Genomic DNA, 21,194 nt, shown 5'->3' with positions numbered 1-21,194 from the left:
CTATGGATTATTTCTTAATAAATAAAAAGTTTTGACCGTTTATATTTAAGTTCTGCATTAGAATGTATAATACTCTCTATTTTGGTTGACAAAATACCTTAACAATTTCATAAACAAAAAAATATTGAATATTTTTACAGTAAGGCTTTGTCATATTTTATTACGAAAAGGTGGATATTATGGGTTTTCACTTAGTATAAACAAATAATAATACCATGGCACTGTTAGTAATAATAACGTATTAAAGGTGTTTCGTAAATCATGTTCCGAAGTTTAGGGGTATTGCGGCTTTAATAAAATACGTATTGTAATAAATATATATATTTCTACAACAATTTGATAAATACTAATACAGTACTTAATACCTAGTTTAATTTCTCATAGAACCATCAAAAACATATAGAAAAATACAACCTTTAGTAAGCCCGACAATTGCACCCCAATCTCTCACACTTTGTTCGAAAATATTAGGTTAATCTATACTCTTGTATCAGTGATCGTATGGATCTTACTTTCAACCCTGCTTAACAGTCGAAATTTTATCTTCAATGGCAACACATGCGGAATTATAATTAACTATTTATAAAACTTTACACACCCGTTATCAATAATTATAGTGTAAGAATTTATCGTTGGAGGTGAAAATGTACAAGTATCTCTTAAATTCAAACGGCAATGGTTACTGTGGAATGATCTCAAAGGATACATCGTCAGAGTAAGAATAATTAAAACCTAAATGAATATGTTGGATAGTTACCTCAGCAAATCTGTAGAAAAGGCGAATTTAAATTTATCTGATTTCATTTAAACTAAAATATTTCTATAAACAAGTCATATACGGTGCAACATTTAAATAACATTAAATTCGAATAGTACTTGGGTTTGCTGATACGGGGAGAAGAAAATGTTTTTTATAAAATGTTAATAGTATAGAATAAAATAAATTTATTGGTAACGTTCTAGAAAAAAATACAAATTTATTGGTAATGTTTTAGAAAAAAAAATACCTTAAACTAGAAAACTATGATTTTATGTGAATCAAGATTATTTATTTACAGCTTAAAATAATCTTAGTAACACGCAAAAGCTTGTCTGCTTCAAATACGTTGTTACAAATATTAAAATTATATTATTCCAGTTTTTAAATAAGTTAATGTGAAGGTATTAAAATAACTTTAATATGCTTTATATTTTTATATTATGTAAAACGTAAAAGTACATCAAACATATATGTACAGATATGTATATAATATGTACATATAAGTACACGCACGTTCAACATTTGTTATGTACTTTAAAATATCCCAGCGTTGTTACCACATTTTTTAAATGTTTTATTGATCATCATTGATAAGGGTGAGAAGGATAGCAAAATATAATGAATGCTCACTGGGTGCTTATCAATTTTCTTTTTTAATGTTAAATAACCAGTAGTTTAAGCAACGGTACTGTGTCACTTGCCTTCGTTTCATACGATCGTTTCCATTTGTTTGATATTGCTATTTAATTCTTCTTCCTCGTCGTCGTTAATTTTCCAACTCCTTCTACCCTTCTTCTTCATCATCTATCTAAAAGCCTTTAATCATTTCATAAATTTTATCTTCCTTATCTTCTACCTCCCATCCTACCTTATCTATTTCTTTATTCTCCCCTTATCAACCGTTAATTTATAAATGGTATTCGTGTAGGTACTGCTGTTGATCTCCTCCTCCGTCAATCAATACCAATATCTGACAAAGTACCCCGGTGACAGGGTGCTTTACTTTACCTCTCTCGAACTTATCGCTAGACTTAATGGCCTTCCATGACGTCATTATTCAACAGGTTGACCTTGAGTGTCGCACCTTGTCTTATTCCCTCTCCTCCCATTCCGCCCTACTTGCTCACCATTTCCTCAATACATCTTATTCCCAACTTCTGTTAATCCTTCCCATTTCTTTCTTTACTTAATTCACAACCTTCCTCCTTTTCTTCTCCTACATGCTTTTCATATCACAAATACCTAACCCATGTATTTACATACATATATAGTGCTACACTGAAGTGTTGCATCTCTTGTTTCTGGTAAAGTTCGCGGACCGACAGCGTCTCATGGACGGGTCAACGGGAGATAGTTTGGCCACACCGTTGTTCACATGAGAGTCCTGTAGAGAGTTCATCCTGTAGACGAAGGTGCGACTCCTGGAGGTGGACTGACGACTCGTGGTCCTGGTCAGCCCTCCGGCCGTCCAGTCGGACTGGTCGTAGTCTATTTGGTTGGTGAAGAGACACATTAGCAGTCTGCGTCTCATCCGGCGCAGTGCTATCTGCAATCAAAACAGTAAAAGTGGGTAAAAACAATGCACAATTACTAAGTAAAATACTATTGCCAATGCAATAGTAAATACCAAAGATAAAGTATCGTTACCCAGAATATATATCGTCATGGTTTTATTTTTCCATTACAAATTTATTTTATAATATGGCTGGGGATTTTAGGGGACGTATTTCAGTAATCCTCAGTCGGTCTTTTGACTACATTGTTCCTATTTGTATTTAAATTTGTTTCCCCCATACACTCTGCATTTTGCTTTTTGTCGTTTCCTGTACATGCATGTATAAGATTTAGCGCTATGCTTAAAACGCAAATAATTGTAGCATGTAATGATCCTCAACCAGCCTTGGCAATTCCTACTCAACTTTGATTGCACATTCTTCCTGTTTATTTTGGATATTTTCCCTGAGCTCTGATTTATTTTTTAAGCTTTTAACATACCAATTTTTATTTTCACCGATTGTACACTTATCTTCATTATTTCTCATGCCAAATACATCAAGTTTGTTCTATTTAGAGTAAAACTATTTTCCCACCTTGATCTCCTTCATGCGGAAGGCGTATATGTAGCTGTTGGTGGCGGTTTTGCAGATCATGAGGAAGTTGACGACCAGCAGCACCGCCAGTTCTTCCGGTGTTTGCAAGTTCCAGTAGTCCGCGAACAGACAGTCCTCGCAGAACAGGGCGTAGTACGTGAATGCTGGTGCCCAGCCGAAGATGGTTGAGCCCAGGATCATCAGAGTGGTTATAATAGCCTTCTCGTTCACCTGGATTCAGTATTAGTCTTAAAATATCAACCAACATTAAAATGTTCCACGCAGCAATAATATGGGCTTATTACTTCCCTTATAATCTCCTAGGGTGCTCAATGGACGTATTTTTCGTGGTGAAGTTTTTGGAAGTCAACCTTAATAAAAAATGTCTTCAGACAATAGCACAATGATTTTTATCATTTTATTCTGTCAGAGAGTTGATAAAATGTAGCCAATGAGGATAAAAAACTAAACATAACAATGGTGTATCATGATGAGTGTTGAAAAACTGTTTACTGCAGAAGAAAAAAACGACCATTGTATATTTATGGCCACAGTCAGTTTATTCAATGGTATTATATTCTGAAGCATCGGTATGTTTGATAGATACTCCCCGAATCATATTATTCGAAACAATACAATAAAGTATATGGCTCCATTATAATATACATTTTAGTACAATACTATACGACTCAGTGCGAAACAATACGATTGAAAAATGCAATAACATATTTATATAGCCCGATACAATACAATTAAATGTTGTTGGGAGGAAGTTATTTTGTGATCAGAGTAGCTTAAATACATAGAAATATGTCTATAAACAAGAAAAAAACAAAATTAATTGGTTGTTTGTATAGTTTTCTCAAACGATTTTTTTATGTATAATCTTGTTGTCTTTTTAACTCTTAACAAAAAGGTACACCACCCTACGCTGTAAGAAATGCGGTTCAAAATCTATTGCAATTTTTATGATTTTCCCTAATATCATAGTTACTGCCACAGCTTACCCAAGAGGGTTGTAAACAAGCTAATGGGAGAAAGTAAGTGTTAGTTTGCTGGTACTGTTTATTTATTCAGATTTATACATTGTTAACACGGTGAACCATACAAGAGTGCACAATTAATTAGTAGTATGTAAACTTTCCCTGGATATTGCATCCTAAGGGATATGTCCCCTCTTACAAAGTATAAAACACCAAAATATCCCTCCTTTTTCATCTGTTACAACCTGGTTGAAGTCAGGCTGTAATACTACCTTAAGTAACATTTTATGAAGGTGTGTTATGATTTTATTATTTTATACTACCAAATTAATGTGTTGCTCTTTTTGTGTTTTTATTAGGTTATTAGGGTGTAAATTATAATTACTGGTATAGAAAATTGAGCGTTATTTCAAAAGAAACATTGCATGAGTGAGAATTGAATTCGCTGCAGTATGCTAAGTGATTCAACCACCGAGCGTGTTGTTTAAATTATACAAGTTGTCCCCAAGTGACGTTGATTAAGACTTCTTAAAACCTTAAAGTGAGTTTTCATGCATAATAAACAGTATAAAACCTCTTTTAATACACTTTTTAGTTAAAAATTACATTACTTTTTATAGCACGGTTTCAATGATATTTTTTACTTAAAACTACTTTATTAATAGGATTAATTTTTGGCATTATTAACGTTTCAGTGTTATGGGAAATAAATAAATTTAATTTAGCGATGCCTGTTTTTTTAACTAGGTTTAATTTTTTTTTAGTTTAACTTAACCGCATTGTTTACTTGCTTTACAGCACTAAAGGTTAAGTAACGGACCAATTGGGTTCAAGGATTGAAAGAAAACAGTAAATTTGTAATGCTGCGAACACCAACCTATCAGCTGGTGACGACCGATTCAATTGTTGATCTGTCGACCGCTGGACACTAACACGTTCTTCCCTTAACTCAACTTTCTATTGATTATTTCTTGCACTAATAACAATAATAATTTTAAAATTACTTTAATTTTGTTTTGTTTGTTTTAGATCAGATGTTGTAAATAAACTGTTTCAATATGTATAGTATCTCTAAAAGATATGTAATATTTTTTTTTTTTATAACTAAAACAGTACTTATGGTAAAATGCTGCTGGAAGTACCTATTACCTCGTAGGTAAAGTAGTTTTTAATGGTGTGTAAAGTTGTTAATGGACGCAGATTGGTAGAAATTACAATTTACGAAACATTTTCTACAAGTCAGTTTATTTTATAAATATATTATTACTTATTAAAATAAGACAACAATATGATTTTATTCTTTGGAAAAGTGGAAGAAAAGTTAAGAAAATAATCTCAAGAGTTCACCTGGCTGCTGGAGAAGCCTCCGGACCTCCTCGTGTAGCATCTGCGTCCTTGGTATTTGCCATTCAGAGGCTGTTTCTGGTGTTTACAGACCAGCTTGTAGATGTGGAGGTATATGAAGATCATCATACCCAGCGTTGTGAAGAAAGGGATGGAGAACCGCGTTCGGAACTTAGACCTCTTCAAAAAGCTACGAAACACAAGTTGGAAAAAATAAAAAAATTCCTTTATGACACACGGTTTTATTCAATTTCACCAAGATCTATTGTTTAGGTAGGATTGTTTAGATATCGTCAATGCTATGACTGTAAGCCTTGGGTAGATATCTACAACCCACAGATTCACAGTTTAGAAATATAGTACAAGGAATTACTGTTAAAATTGTTAGGATTTACTCATGAAAATCAGTATTTGTACCAATTATGTAAAGGTTATAGTACTTATATTTGTTGATAGTTACGTTACCGAGAAGTTTGTATGGAAAGGAGCTTTTAAGGAAAATTGTCCAAAATCTCCCTCTCATTCTTGTGGATACTCTAGAGATTGTCATGTCCTAACTTTTTACTCCAAAGTCCAAGGCAATAGCCTCAGTTAGTCTAAAATAAAAGAAGACTCACTGATAAGGGCACATCTTGAAGCCATCTCCTTCTAGGAAGAACATGTCGAGCACCAGTAGAGAGGACGGGATGGTCCACAGAACTATGATGCAGTACTGTATGTTCCTGCGAGCCATGTAGACAGGGTAGTGCAGAGGGAGGAGGATGCCCAGGTAGTGGTTGCCTGCTAGAGCAGCCAGGTGGAACAGGGTGGTCATGATAGCGCCCATCCGCAGCGCCTCTAGCATCAGCATGGCACAGGGTGTGTCGAACCGCACGCCTAGGCGCGGCAGCAGTGTGAAGAACAGTAGCCCCAGCGCGTAGAAGAACAAGGAGAAGGTATCTGCGCCGGCGAGACTCAGGCTGATGTAGAGAGTTGGGTAGATCCTGGAAAGAAAACTGTTCTAGGAACTATGTGTATATCTTCTCAGTTAAAGCAGTGAGCTTTTAGAAATTCCCAAGTTGGACTTGTTTTTGTTACATTTTTTTCAGATTTTTAGTTTGACCTTGTCATATTTTTTGTTTAGCTGTGAATATTTAAAACACTGATGACAGATACATATTGCTTATCATGATAAGGTGAGGCTAAAGGTTTTTAATCATCAAGGAGTTTTTAATTTTTTAAGCCTGTGGTTTTGTGTTCGATTAGTTTTCATCAGCCCTGTTGGAAATTAGTACTGGATTAGAAAATACTACGATTTAAAAAATTCTTAATGCCTTTGACTTGATTTGCACGAATACAAAATAAACCCTTGATAGTGGAACTTTTTTTCTTAAAGTCCATATAGATAGTCTTTGCACCACGTATGTATATGAATTTTTTTGTTTCACGATGTTTTTCTTTCCGTAAAAAGGTGTAATAGATTTTAACATACGTGTTCAATAACCTATGAACTAAATCATCAAAATTTGCCATTTAAGTATTTCTTACGAATACTTCTCAAACTAAGCTAGTGGTTTTAAAGAACAATATTTGCCAAGAATGTAAAGCTTTTAAATTCAGTCTCATGTGTAGTGTGACAAAATCATTATTCTTTGTGTGTCTTTACCTGGATCTCATGAAACAGACTGAGCTCAGAATGACGACGTTAACAGCAAGAGAAACTGTACAGAAGACGATGAGGAAGGAAGACGCGTAGATGAACACCACCGGGTCCACCCCAGACCGTGATCCGTTCACTACGGGAGTCGACTCAGTGAGGTTATATGAGTCGTTCCACAAGAGAGCCGAGTCAGTGAACGAGTAGGTGTAAGCGTCTGTGGTGGAGGTTGAAGTGTTATGCATGAGGGAGATGTTCTCTGACAGCCAGTGATGATGATGATGACGCAGATGGGGAGGATGACCCACAGACATCTTCTGTAACACAAGTTGGTTTTTAGTATCAAACTTTCACATTGACGCGTAATTCTATTGCACGGACCATTTTGATATTTTAATGGTGACTTAATTGCGTTTAATTTGTGATCTTATTTAGTTAGAATAGTGACTTATAATTTAATTTACAGTTTTTCAGAAAGGTATATAAGTTTTAGTTCTATCCTAGAGATTTTATACAAGGGTGGTTATTTAAGTAAGGGCGCTTTTGTATATAACCCTGTGGTTCACTCCTCACTGCTTACTGGCATCATTTGTGAGCAAAATGACACAAACTGCAGCTCTGTACTACGGATTTAAATGGCAACCCAGTCCTTACTTAAAAACCCCCACTCTCTTAGCTTGGTGAGAGAATAACTGGCAGTTTTTGTTACAGTATGTTTTCATTTAAGTTACAATAAATAACAAAAGGTCGTCGTCGGATAACAAGGTTAGGTTGGACCATCTAAGAATAATATCATACAAATCCAATAGCTTAGTAAAACACACAACAAAACTATTTTTACCTAGTTGCGCCATCAAGTTGATGAAATCATAAATACAAATGTTAATTTATGACCTGTTCATTGTATATGCCTTTAGATTAACACTTTATAGATTTTTAATGCATTTAGTAGCTGTTCGTGGTAAAAACCAGTGCATAATGTTACTCAATGGAACACATAAATAAACATCTAAATAATCTAGATTAATAAGTTGCGATTATTTATAGGGACAATCGTTATAACAAAATACAATATTGCATGACAAAAGTCTGGAGGACAAGTGACAGAGTGAAGTAGACATTATTGATTTACACTCAATTTGCTAATGACATTACTTATTGAAGCTATAAGGTGACCTATGAGTGTTCACTGTTCAGGTTACCCATTTTCATGAAAAGTGTCCTTTTCTTAAGCGAGTTGTCGACGCTTTTGTGTCTTGCCGTCAAGGAAATCTTATTACTTGAAAAGATCCCCTATCGCATTGTTTCACGAGTGACATTATAAACTAGGGCGGTCGTCATTTCATCAATTAGGCTTTCGGAATAACTTTCCAAGCTATCTTAAGACTTAAATTACACATATTATTGTACTAATACCAAACCGACCCAACTAATGTCTCCCTTAGCTCGGTCTACGGTTTCTCTATCTTGTTATTTCTACATTTAATCAATTATCTAGTAGTATAAGTCTACCACAAATGTTACACATTTCCGTGATATGACTGACCCTACGAAACGTAGATACTTGTAATTTATGTCAGTTAATTGTATCTTCCAACTACGGGCTCATAATCTTTATATTTGTATGATCTCGAAATTTATATCTGGACATTCTTCATTCGTGTTCTTGTTCAGTAAGATCTGACACGGTGCGCTCTGAACGTGTCGGACTAATACGTAATGGGGAAAATTAAAAAAAATATTTCTTTGATAGGACATGTCATAGTTATTACTTACTGTCCTAAAATAAATTGTCTTGGTAATAGGAGTTGTATTTTTAAAAGCTATATTAGGAAATTTAATGCAAATTTATTTGCCTTCAGTAAACAGAGTGACACGGAACAAGTTGTGGTGTCCTCTGGAGAGTAGTCTGAGCAAAACGAGATATTCTCCTCTCATTTGTCGTGGAGATATAATTTCACGCCACATTAACACCCTTGAAACACGACAAATACCTAAATAAGCAGGCTACACATTTACAACTGCTATAATAAACCGTCCTAGAATTAACAATACCCTGTCTTAACATCTTTGATTGGCATTTTATTAAATAACAACACAAACAACGGAGTTTTCTAGAAAAAGTTGGTAGTATCTTTTAACCTTGCATTTGCCCGACAACATAGGCTATGGACCTGTGCCTGGGACGTATCTAGCAAAGGGGTGAGCCAGTACAGTACGTACGTGAACTGTACTGATAAAGCCCGAAGTCGGTGACGCTACCGACTGAACCACCGACAACCCCCCCCCCCCCCCCCCCCAATACATTTGAGTTTTTATCGGAATTATTCCAAGCAATACCACTTAAAAAACAAAAACAGGATGTCTTTGTAATTACTAGCGCTATCTTATAAATTAATGGCCCTGTCCAACAAAAAGGCAACGTTAGTTAGTTACAAGACCAGGCTTTGCACCGTTCAAACAAAATTTTAAAAATGCCATTCATTGCAAATTTATAAATCTTTCTCGGTCAAACGAAATGGTAGCACTAGGAAATGTCATTGCCACGCAAGGAAAGAAGTCGATTATTGAACCAAATGAATCGTAATTGGTCGGCCAGTTTGTATAAACAAACAGTGTATGCCCAACAGAACATTCTGGTAGTGACAGACCTTTTATCTTGCATTGTGCTGCGTTCGATTTACGCTCGCTATTTAAGTCCATGTCTCCTGTCGTTGAACTCATGGAATGCACTGACTTCATAAATTTAAAGTAGTATGGATAAATTAAAATATGATATGTGAGAAACTTTTGTTATATAAATTAAATGAAAGATGTTTGTGTGTAGACCTGGGAGTGACGTCTATGTCACTTTGCTAGCTTTGTTTAACATACAGGCAATTATCTTGGTACTAATGGCTTGCCTCGGCGCTACTCAACTGTCCTCAAAATGGATATTAACCTATATGAAATATGGGAATTTAAAATTTTAAAAACATTTTTATGTCATAAAGTAAAAGTAATTTCTTTAAAAACCTATGTAGGCCTATATAGAGCAAACATAGATCCATGGATGAACATGAGATACATAGATGTATATAGAGCTGGAGATTCGTGGCCCTAACATCTTCAAAAATAAAAAATGCAATGTAGCTTCAAGTAAAAAAAGGAAATCTTACTTTACTTAATATATTTTACCAGCAAAGTTGCACAAATTGTATTTCTAACCATCTCCAAAATGAGAAAATTGATAAACCACTAATTTATGCCATGTCACTTTGTCATTGCATTAATTGAGTGTTGAATGACATCAAGTGCAATCATCGATAATGACGGTGGTATACTTTTAGAGCCAATTATGTCTAGTACACTTCTAGCGTATTTTTTTATATTGGCAAAAAAATTAATGATTTTAAATTTAAGCTATGTTGGTCTATGGAGATTTTCATGTATGTCATCGTTCATATAAATAACCGACTAAAGTTTATATGGCAGATAAAGAGTCCCAATGTCTTGTATATTTTTTAGATTGCGATTGCATCTAGATTTCCCTATGTGATATAAGTAAACTCTTACATTAAAATTAAATTTAAATTGTAGAAAGCCTCTTATAGGACGAGTATAACAAATCAGATTCGAATTACAACTTGTGTTTGTAATGATCTTGGGAATTAATAAATAGCCAAAATTACTAAATTAATAAATGAATTAATGAATAGCACAGAATAATAATGATTCGAATTATATTTTTAGCAATGATTTTATGAGAAGTTGGGATCAATAATTACTATTACCATTACATACAATAGTGAATTATTAAAATATTTCCGTAGAAAAACTTTGAGAAATAAAGTTTACTAGTTGTTGATTGGTTAAGTTAAGCTGAAATAAACAAAACAGAATAAATACAAACAAATAATCACACCTGATTTTAATAAGGAAATAAATTTAAACAATAACATACAAATAAGGACAGCTGAGGTTTTTTAACATTACGTATAAGGAAGGTTTCTCTTTGGAAAGCAATTACGACCTTGAAGGGCGATTTATGAAATAATGTATAGTTTTGCGCAAAGTTCTCGTCATGGCGAACATTTTAAGTATATGGTTTATGGGAGTGTGACTTGTAGTTTTCTAAAAAGTTCATGGATACTTTTGGCTTTATATAGACTTTCATTTTATTGTTATATGCATACCTTACTTATAACCTTGCTCACGAATCAAATGAAACCTAAATATTTAATATTGCTTCCTTGATGACAGTTGCTGAGTTAAACTTGTAAGTTCCTTTTTCTCGTATGAAAAAAGATTGAGAGTTCCGTACAAAGCACTTCGATTCCGAAAAATTATATGTTCCCTTCTACACTACTTAACAACTACAATTCTAGAGGTAGAATACCTAGTTGTTGCAAACTTAACGCCCCATTCAGATGACGAAGGATAACGTTGGCAAAAGAGTATTTATCATCTAGAATAGTAAGTCTTTGTAGTAAGTTAGGCTATTAAAGTTTACAGCCCTTTGAATGGAAAACATGGTATGCTTCAGAGGTGTAAATGTGACTCAACATTTTATCTTCACGACAAATGTCGAGGAGAATGTTTAGTTTTACCCCGATTGTTCTCCTGAGGGCCGTCTCACTACAACTTGTTCCTTGTCACTCTGTTTACTGGAAACAAATAAACTAACGTTAAATCTTCTTCTCTGACTTATTAAAATACAACGATTGGTGGTACTACAAGAAAAAAGTATGTATTAATTTGTTAAGCAACGCATTCTTGACAAATCTATTATTTCTTTGTATCTTAAATTATTTTCTGGAGTACATTATCTATTGTGTGACACTTATGACTGGTTTTAAGTCATAAAATATCATACGTCTTATTGGTCTTTGCATTTATGTTTACACAACCTTTATTAGATTATCTTCTTATGGTTTCCCACCCCAATTTTACCCTGTGTTTACACCCTCTAGTAGCATAGGGTAACATTGGAACGGATATACAGCTGCAAGAATACTTGAAGTCAAATACAAATTGAAGTAAACTATTATACTTGCTTGTATGTGACAAGCTTATTAGAACAACAACTAATGGTAGTTTTAAAAAATTACTCCTTACATTGATTTGGAAACTTCAAAAGTTTACTATGCATTAAGGTTTTTGAAACAGTAGAGACTTATTTCGACCAAAAAGAGGCACAATCGGAGAGTAAATGCTTTTGTTTAAAATGCTACACTCTTAACGAGTGAATGAATACACGCAAGTTCTTAAATTTTGTTTCTTTGTAATGAATTTCCAAACCATCAAAATCATTTATTAAATTGAAATAACATTGTTCTTGGACTATATTTTAGTAGTTCAATGAGCCAAGGGTTCCATAACAATGGTTAATGGAGTCTTAAATATGGAATATGCAATAGTAATTAGGATTCCTGAAAAACGAGTGGTTATAAACCTCTTCTGATTAAAATACAGGGCGAACACAAAAGAAGTGAACAACTTTAATAATAGATTACAGGAAAGTTATACCACCTAGGAGAAAGTGAAATACACCATTAGAAAGCTAAGATTCTCAAGTTTTTCCCATATATTACAAGTGCTCAATATGGGATCCTCGGCTTATTTTACACACATCTATTCTAAAACTAAATTCTGCCCAAACTTTTTCAAGAATGGCCTCATTGACACTTTGTACTGCAGTAGTAATGCGATTTCGGAGCTCCATAAGGTTCAATGGCAAAGGAGGAACAAAAACTGTTTCTTTCACATTCCCCACAAAAAAATCACAATTGGTCACGGGTGGCAGACTGAGTTCTCTCTAATTCTAACACACAAAAAGACTTTTCTGAGAGCGTATGACCATTTTTAAACAAATCAATAAATAACATCTTTTGTCACATGTTTGTATTGTTGACAGCAATCAGCTGTTTGAGACAAAACTTAAGGTGTTTTCCGACTCACTGGTACCAACCTCAGCGATGTCGGACCCGTAGTTTTCGATAAATTGATGTTCAAAGTTGTTCACTTCTTTTATGTTCACCCTGTATAATTTACAGGGATACAGCTTTATCAATGTAAACCACTGCTTTTCAAAGTGTAAATAAAATATGTTTCGAGAAATGTTTGAAAACTTTCTTACGAACACGAAATGTGTATTACCACATTTCTTTCAGTCCATTAAAGGCCTACTGACAACTATAAAATGTTCAACTTGCCTGTATAGTTCATATAAGTACTTCATTACTATAATAAAAAATACAATATATCTATCATGTACAGTAATCAAAATTTATGAAACAGAATGGTTAAGGCACAATTATTGCAATTTTTCTCGATCTTAGCGACAAAGAAAAGATCCATGAAAATATTGCCACCGGGTGGATTTAAACTTTCAACATCAATTATTATAAAATGATGTTCATTAAGTTCTAAAAAAAAACAGTCAAATTCTCTATTTGGATTCGAAGCTATAAAAGCTGTGGCTGATAGAATCCAACACTATTAGCGACCCCGAATAGTATTTAATATGACAGAAATTCCTCTCTTGTGTTCATTTTACCTTAACTGGGTTAATCCAAAGCAACATAAACAACTCTACAACTGCGGTTGGAAAATTTGTTTTGCAACTTTGCACTATTCAATCGTATATAATTCACATAGAGTTCATATTTATAAAAAGAAATTGTAACAGATATATTCTAACTGGTTTTGTTTAATGTAATATTTTAACAGTGTTCAAAAATAGCATTAATTATCTTTACTTGGAATTACGAAGATTAATCTATTTAGAAATTGAACCTTGGATTAGCCATTGACATGTGTTGCGCTCTACAACAAACTGCAGCAAATGTTTAACACTTTTTCTTGTTTTGTTTGTTGAGTTACGCTTGCAAAAACATGTTAAGTATATTGTACAACTTTTAAACCGTATTTCTTTTAATAAGTATGTCACAAATATTGTAGCTTGTGTTAACTCTATTAATAAAATTTGAAAATTAAACAACTGAAAAAATGTTTATCTTTGCAAAGCAAAGTATGAATCTTATTTAAGTTATAGCAGCTTTATATTTAGTATTTTGTGAAGTCAAGCCACCTTCTAAAGCTTGCACACGAAATCCCTCAATACATCATTCATCGAATTTCAGTCCACCAGTTGTATTAAAGGCCCACTCAGTTCCTAACTCATATTTCTCCTACCCACACTGGTACGGAATCGGTTTAACTAAGCTTAATCAGTACGTGGTGTTATGCTACACCAACTAGCAGGAGTTATTTGTAGAAGTGTGCGTGTTTTACCTTACCTAAGTTGTTAAAATAAACTAATAAATGTTTTCGAATATGAAAAAATAACTTTTGCCCCATGACAAAATGTAATAGATTTTATTTTTACCAAATAAATCATACTAATTTCTATTTATGAATACTCCATGTATTTATTTTAACGATGTTTTATGAATTTACATATTCTAGGTTAAAAACACAAAGGATACAACTGTTGGGTGGAGACACAGAAGGTAATTTCCACATTTTCCACAGCCGAGGTTTACCCGATACAAGTTATCTCGTTAACGCGGAAGCAAATCTTCATTTACTCTCCTGATAACATCATACTGTTATATTAGTCAGTGCATGTTGTAAGTTGAATAAATACTTGCATAAATTTAATACGTGAAACAGCATCATAATTGATTATTTTATCTATTTTTGTACATAACATTTTTATATATATACCTTAAAGGTGTAAGGAACCGATCATTGAAATAACTGTCAAATGTATATTCCTTCAGAGTCCTAATATTTAAAAAATATAAAGATAAATTTTAATCGATTTCAGCTGTTAACGATGTGTTTTTCTTATGCTGTTAAATTGTACTATAATAGCTGTAAACATATTTCAAGGGTTTTCTCCCTGGATTTTCGTACGGAATTTTTAAAGGAGGCTTCAATACAGAGTCTGTTAACAAAAGACTCGAGTTGTTCCCACCTCAAAACACTGGGCTACTGGGTTTATCTTGCATCTTAAACGTCTTTGGGGATTGACGGAGATTTATAGCTCTCCTGGACAGAAGCCCTTTTTGTCTAACCAGTTTACCAGATTCGACTCTTAAAGCAGTTAATTTAAACACGGATTAATTGGTTGGCATTTCGTTGGATTTCACATTAAAAATAGCATTTACGTCTAACTTTAGCACGGGATAACTTACTTTCAAAGATAGGTAGAAGTAAATATACCACACAAAATAGCCATCAAGTTTCAAATTTGATTTCTCTGTTATATGAATAACAGATTGATAATGATATTGATAACAGATATTGATGTTGATATTGGTAACAGATATTGATATTGATATCAATAACAACAAAGAAATACACGACTCTTCCAACTAATTACACCTATGATGTAATTGCCACTAAACCCCATCGAAGTTGTAGTTGTTGGTCCAACCAAGTGAATCCAAAAATTAGTTGGTCAGTTTGTAAAAATCGTTTCTCTCCACAAAGTTTAGAAGTGAAAAATGTTTTGTCTTGCATTGCCCTGTTTATGATTAATGCTCGCCATGTTGGTGCATCTCTTCCTCTTGGCTGAATGGCACGCATAAACTTGTACATATCGGTAATTCGGCAATAATAAATTAATTTTAACATAGAGATAAAATCAGTTTAATAATTAGTTGACAAATAATTTGTATTTGCCAAAACAATATCTTCAACATATTTGAGCGTGTTACGTTTATATCATAAATATGAAAAATTCACGAATATTAGCATTTTACTTTGTATTACTATGTATCTCGATTTTTTACGAGTCATAGTATTTTTTGTCTTTAAATAATCTTTGATGTTTTAATTACTTACTATTTTTATCTGGCGTAGAATAGCATATATACAAGTGTAGAAAGTGAGGCATTACAGTACATAATATGGTTTTTATATTATGTGAGACCATGTTTGAAGTGCGAGATTTATCGAGCACTTTACATGGTCGAGAATATGTATAGACTTACTTTCTCTCGTGTTTTGAACGTTACTTTTCGCTACCACACTACAAAGACTAACTATTTTCTTGAACATTACAAAACCCATAGCTTTTTCAGGTGATAACATCAATATTACAAACGGTTAATAACTTTGGTTTTTCAAAATTGGTTGTTAAAAATTAAGACATTTGACAAAACAATAATAAAAATTTGTTTACGTTTGCAAAATAAAAAAGTGTAAACATTACTTTGATGAACTTTCACAGGTGATAAAAAGGGTAACGAAAACAAGTCATTTCACAGTAGTACACGAATAAATCTTCATAGTTTTCTCAGCCTTTTTAATAATTTTAATTTTACTCCTAATCATATTAACAATCTTTCCACTTCCAACATATGTAACAGTAATTGACCTAGTTACTGTACATTACGATACCAACCGTCTCCAAAAATACACGCTGTAGACTATTTTATGATGTACATTTTGTACTTATATTAATTGGTTGACATCATGTATTGTTTTCAATAATGGCGGTAGACATCTTTTTGAATAAATTAACTGTTATTGAAATTCTTGTTTAGCATTTTATTCAAGATATTGATATATTGATGTATATTAATAAATAGTTCATGTATCAGCAATTTACTTAAGTCATTCCTCATAAATTATACATTAACATTCTTTACCTTCTTATTTTATAGGGCGGAGTAGACGTAAGATGAAATTCCACCCTGTGCAGTATTTCTCATTTAAAACAGATCCTATTGTCTACTAATACCCCTCTAGGGATTAAGCCAGTCTCTATTTATTGTGATAATATCCCCATTCTCCCTCGGAAACCCTCTTAAACAACAAAATACTTGGGAAAATAAATTCTTTTTAGAAATATTATTAGTTCAAGTGCTAAAAACAAAAGTACTTTTTTTAGAAACATTGGAATATAAGGTTGAAAAACAACATGAGCCATAAATGTTCAACTAACTTTGGGAGTTAATTAACTCTTAACTTGAAGTAAAATTGCAATTTCTAAGTAAAAAGTCGAGGGCAATATTTAGTTCTACCCCGATTATTCTCCTGAGGGTCGTCTCACTATGTGTTTCTTGTCACTCTGTTTACTGGAAGCAAATAAACTTACGTTAAATCGTCATATATGGTACAGGATAAAACCTGGTGCGCAGAGAAACTACTGTATTTATGTGTATCCATTGAGAATAACAGATTTTACTCTTTCTTTGTAATTAAGTTATGTAGGTTTGTTTGCTGGAAAAATTCTGATAGTACATAAAACACACAACAATTACAAACTCCGTTCGTTAGATATTTCCGATTTACGGAAGTTAAATTGAATGCACAATGCTATAATATTGTAATTTATAAAGTTCAAAATAGAAGTCATTGGATATTTCTTTTTAACTGAAAATTTGAACACTAGATACTTAGCAGCTAAAACATACTGAGGCAGATTTGATTACAGTTAAGTTGTACTAATATTATAGTTGACCATGTTTTACTTAAATCACTTCAAATCTATGTGAGATAAGGTAGGTTTAATATTAAATTGTTGTATACTTACTAGAAGAGATTGAGAAAAATTTACGAATATAAAAAAGATTGTGCTGACCACGGTAGGTTTGTCAAAAATTAGTCAATGCTACATTTAAGTGAAATAGTAACTGGTCCTTTACAGGTTATCTGGGAATATCTTAGCGATGTAAAGCCCTACATCTAAATAAAATATAATGATCTAATATCTAAATAAAGATAAGGTACAGCTAAAACAGAACTGACTCAAACATATTTGGACAAGCTAGAATGAAAGCTTTATGACCGAATTGGCAAGTAATTCCAAGACTAATTTATGGAGTGCCAGCTTTTCAAGTCTACGAAAAACAATGAAGGGATTTTTCCAGGTAATTAATGATGTTTGAAAGCGATAATGTACAGATTACTAACCATTCATGAAGAATATAAACCTTTTTTTTCTCATAAACTAAATGAAACGAGAACTTAAAATCCGTTGGCAATTGGAACAATCGTAGGTCTCCGTGTAACATCAATTATTAAAATCATTATCAAATTGACTGTGGATCAATACATTATGTTTTGTTCTTTATAACTAGGTCTACTGTATTATGATAACGTTTCGTTCATATTATTGTAATATCAAATGGTTAAGATTAAAGTCAAGGGATTAAAAATATATAATTGTTGTGTTTCATAGTTAAAGTGCATTATTTGTAATTGGAAGAATATTAAATTTAAAATTTATAACTATTTCTCTAATAATCATTTCTGTCACTACTTTATCCCCTCCCCCTATGTTTTCCACCTACTGAGAGGGTGAAAACATCGGTTTTGGTAATCTCCAATATCCCTTCAATAACAATCAGAAGTCAAAAAGCGTTACACTTTCATTACGTGCTATAGGGTATAGCTAACTGGACTAGCAGGCAAGAATACATCGAAACATTTAAAGTATAACAAATATTCGTAAAGAATTGCCATGAAGACAGATCATCTTAAATTATCTTTGCTCTATTTATTTTCATAGTCTTTAGGAAATTCATTTTATTTTCTTGCAAAAACATTATTAGGTGATCTTGGGTTACAAGCTGACTATCCCACCATTATTTTCCATCGATTTTGTATTTTGTACAAAACAACATTGTGTGGGTGGAGAAACTGACAATCAAGTATAAGCAGCAATCTGCAAAGTTACCTTATTAGTTTGAGTTCAACTCAGTTATAAGGTTGGGTCTGTGTATGAACTAATATTGAAACTTCAAAACATCCACCTAGTTTGTGACTTTCAAATGAGTGGGGAACTTTTTATGGATTCATTTAAAACAGTGGTTATCGAATTGCAAATACCGTGTTTTCAATGTGACTGTGTTTTTAACATAAACAATATCAAAATACAAATTGTTCCGTCGGACGATAGATTATGGTGCTCACCTTTAAATCCGAATGTCGCCTCTAGACAAAATTATCAATAGTCAATTTATATAGTAGAAAATACTAGACTTTTGACCATTACCTTAAAAAAACAGACATCGTAATCTGTATCTATGTCTATCAAGAAAGACAAAATATTAAGTAAACTCTTAAATAAAAATATACGAATTTTTAAAACCCTTTTTTGTAAATATTCTTTTACAATTCAAAAGCCAATGAACCTTACTAATTCTTATATATAATTAGAACGATTCAACAGAATATCAATGACAAAACATGTTAATTACAAAAGTGGGAAACGATCCAAACCCAAACTACTGAGGATTCGCAGAGAGAATGATCAAATTATCAGTTATTGACAAAGGCCAATGACGTCATTACTTTTAATTACGACGTTTACGCTTCATACACTATAGTTACTGCATCATATTCAGCAATTACCAGTCATGCAGCACAAACTGAGCTTAATTAGCTGAAAGAGGAAATTCATTTTCTCATCGCTATGTTTTATTTTGACGGCTTTAAGAAGGGGGTAGATGTAAAGGACTTCGTGTTGTATAAATACCACTGATTTTTCAGACTACTCCTTAATAAATCGGTGTTTAGGATCGTTTACACCATTGGAAAACAAGATCATAGGATTAGCAGAACTTTCACACATGTGATTGTAGTGTTGTTTTCTTTATTTATAAAATACTAGCTGTACCCGCGGGCTTTGCCCCGTTTAACTTCATAAGTGAGCTCGTTCGCATGGCTCAATACGCCATGCGTAACGCACTGGCGGTCCTGGTTGCAGTTCGTTCGCTACGCTCACTCACCTTTTGGTTGGAGCTCGTTCGCTACGCTAACTTGCCTCCAGGTATAAGTTCGCTCGCTACGCTCACTCACCTTTTGGTTGCAGATTAGCTGTTGTCATAAATTTTAAAAAATAATAGTGCTGCACCCTGTTGGTAATCCTTGTAACTTTAATGCTATTGAACATCATAGAACAGAACCAACTTGTTTAATTGAAACAGCTGTTAAGATTCATTTAATTCAATTTAAATATGAGTACTCATAAGGTTAACATGGGAAACTCCAGAGCCACTGGGGCGGAGCCCGAGAGTCCGATCAGATTAAAAGAACTTAGTTTTCCTATTTAATGCCTAACGAATCAGTGTACCAAATTTCAGCCTCCTAGGTAAATGGGAAGTGGGAGTATTAGTGATGAGTGAGTGAGTGTGTCAGTGAGGGCTTTGCCTTTTATATATATAGATACAGAAAAGCAAGTATGTAGTTTGCCTATGGTAGTTTACTAAGTGAGTGTTCGCATATCAAAATGGTAACATGATTATTTTACCATTCCAAAATTTGTTTATACAAAAGAATAATTACAGTGTTAGATTTAGTTTCAAACCACATAATTCGTGTCGTAGAGAAAATCTCAGACTATTGATTTGAGATGTTTTTCAGCGAGTTCCGATCTCATAATGATTACTACTTTGAAATGGTGCCTCAAGAATGTTATTTATAACTTCACCTTTGCGAAAGATTTGTGTAAATTGTAAGCCTGACAAAGAACATTCCTTGTAAATGGCATTAACAGAAACCCCTTCGTAACATCAATTATTATTAAATACGCGCTTCCTCGAACCTCAAGTTTACGAGGGAGCTAACAATTCACGACGTCAACTTTTGATCAATTGAGTAAAATAAATTGATTTTTACTTGTTTTTAATAACTTTATAATTTACACAGTCTTGTCCAAAACTTGTTATGCATTTTCTTATTTACGGATTAAATTAATCAGCTGTATTTGAAATTGGCTAATATAGTTAATGCAAATTGAAATTAACAGCTGTATTGTTCCTTCAGGGCCATATTTAAATGGTGTTTGGTTGTTTTGGGGAATTTATAAATTCTGTTGTATTCTCAAGTACAAGTAGTGTGCATTATTTTATATACCCATTGAATTCTCTTCCATTGGTTTAAAAATCAATATAAAAGTCTTTATTGATATAAAATTAGACCAATTCGTATACCAAGGTAAAAATGTGGTTCGGATTCCACTATAAAAGGTAGGTCCCTTAGTTGTCATTAGCTGTATGGGCTATTAACAGCTGTGTCTAAAGAATAATTCGGCCTTAGTTCCTAACAAGACTACAAGATCGCGCCACTCATCCTACACTCATCTCCATTCATACTTGGCTTAAAATGCCTACTTTGTATGGTCGCCATTTCATTGAAAAGTATTTTTAAAAAGTATTGCAATTTCTGTTTAAAATGCCAAGTTAAAGAATTATATGAGGGTATGAAACCCATAACAGAGAAGTGGCAAAACCACATTTTCCGAACACAATACAGCTGTTTAATGCTTTGTATAAGCCCAAAAAAGTTAAAATCAAATTAGGGTGGTCTTGCTGTATTATATTAGTAATCATTTAGTACAAGTTCACTAAATGATAATGCCAATAAATACTGTAACTGTT

The 21,194-nt window shown here is 33.2% G+C and overlaps 1 protein-coding gene across 1 annotated transcript in view; it reads right to left on the bottom strand.

Annotated features, from left to right (window-relative positions):
* Positions 1-1,522: 1,522 nt before the first annotated feature.
* LOC128995931 (melanocyte-stimulating hormone receptor-like) overlaps positions 1,523-21,194 on the bottom strand; it is a 79,849-nt gene continuing 60,177 nt past the window's right edge. Inside the window, exons 2-6 of the mRNA XM_054420991.1 lie at positions 6,823-7,130; positions 5,795-6,160; positions 5,181-5,367; positions 2,851-3,081; positions 1,523-2,306 (exon numbers count right to left, since the gene is read on the bottom strand). Coding sequence (XP_054276966.1) covers positions 2,034-2,306; positions 2,851-3,081; positions 5,181-5,367; positions 5,795-6,160; positions 6,823-7,130 — 1,365 coding nt within the window. The 3' untranslated portion in view covers positions 1,523-2,033. The remainder of the gene's footprint in view (positions 2,307-2,850; positions 3,082-5,180; positions 5,368-5,794; positions 6,161-6,822; positions 7,131-21,194) is intronic.

The sequence above is a fragment of the Macrosteles quadrilineatus genome, unplaced genomic scaffold (assembly GCF_028750875.1).
Source record: "Macrosteles quadrilineatus isolate MER2022 unplaced genomic scaffold, UCM_ALF_1.0 Scaffold_5__1_contigs__length_97177068, whole genome shotgun sequence".
Classification (NCBI taxonomy): domain Eukaryota; kingdom Metazoa; phylum Arthropoda; class Insecta; order Hemiptera; family Cicadellidae; genus Macrosteles; species Macrosteles quadrilineatus.
The sequence above is the reverse complement of the archived record's forward strand: the minus strand, read 5'-3'. Positions and strand labels throughout refer to the sequence as shown.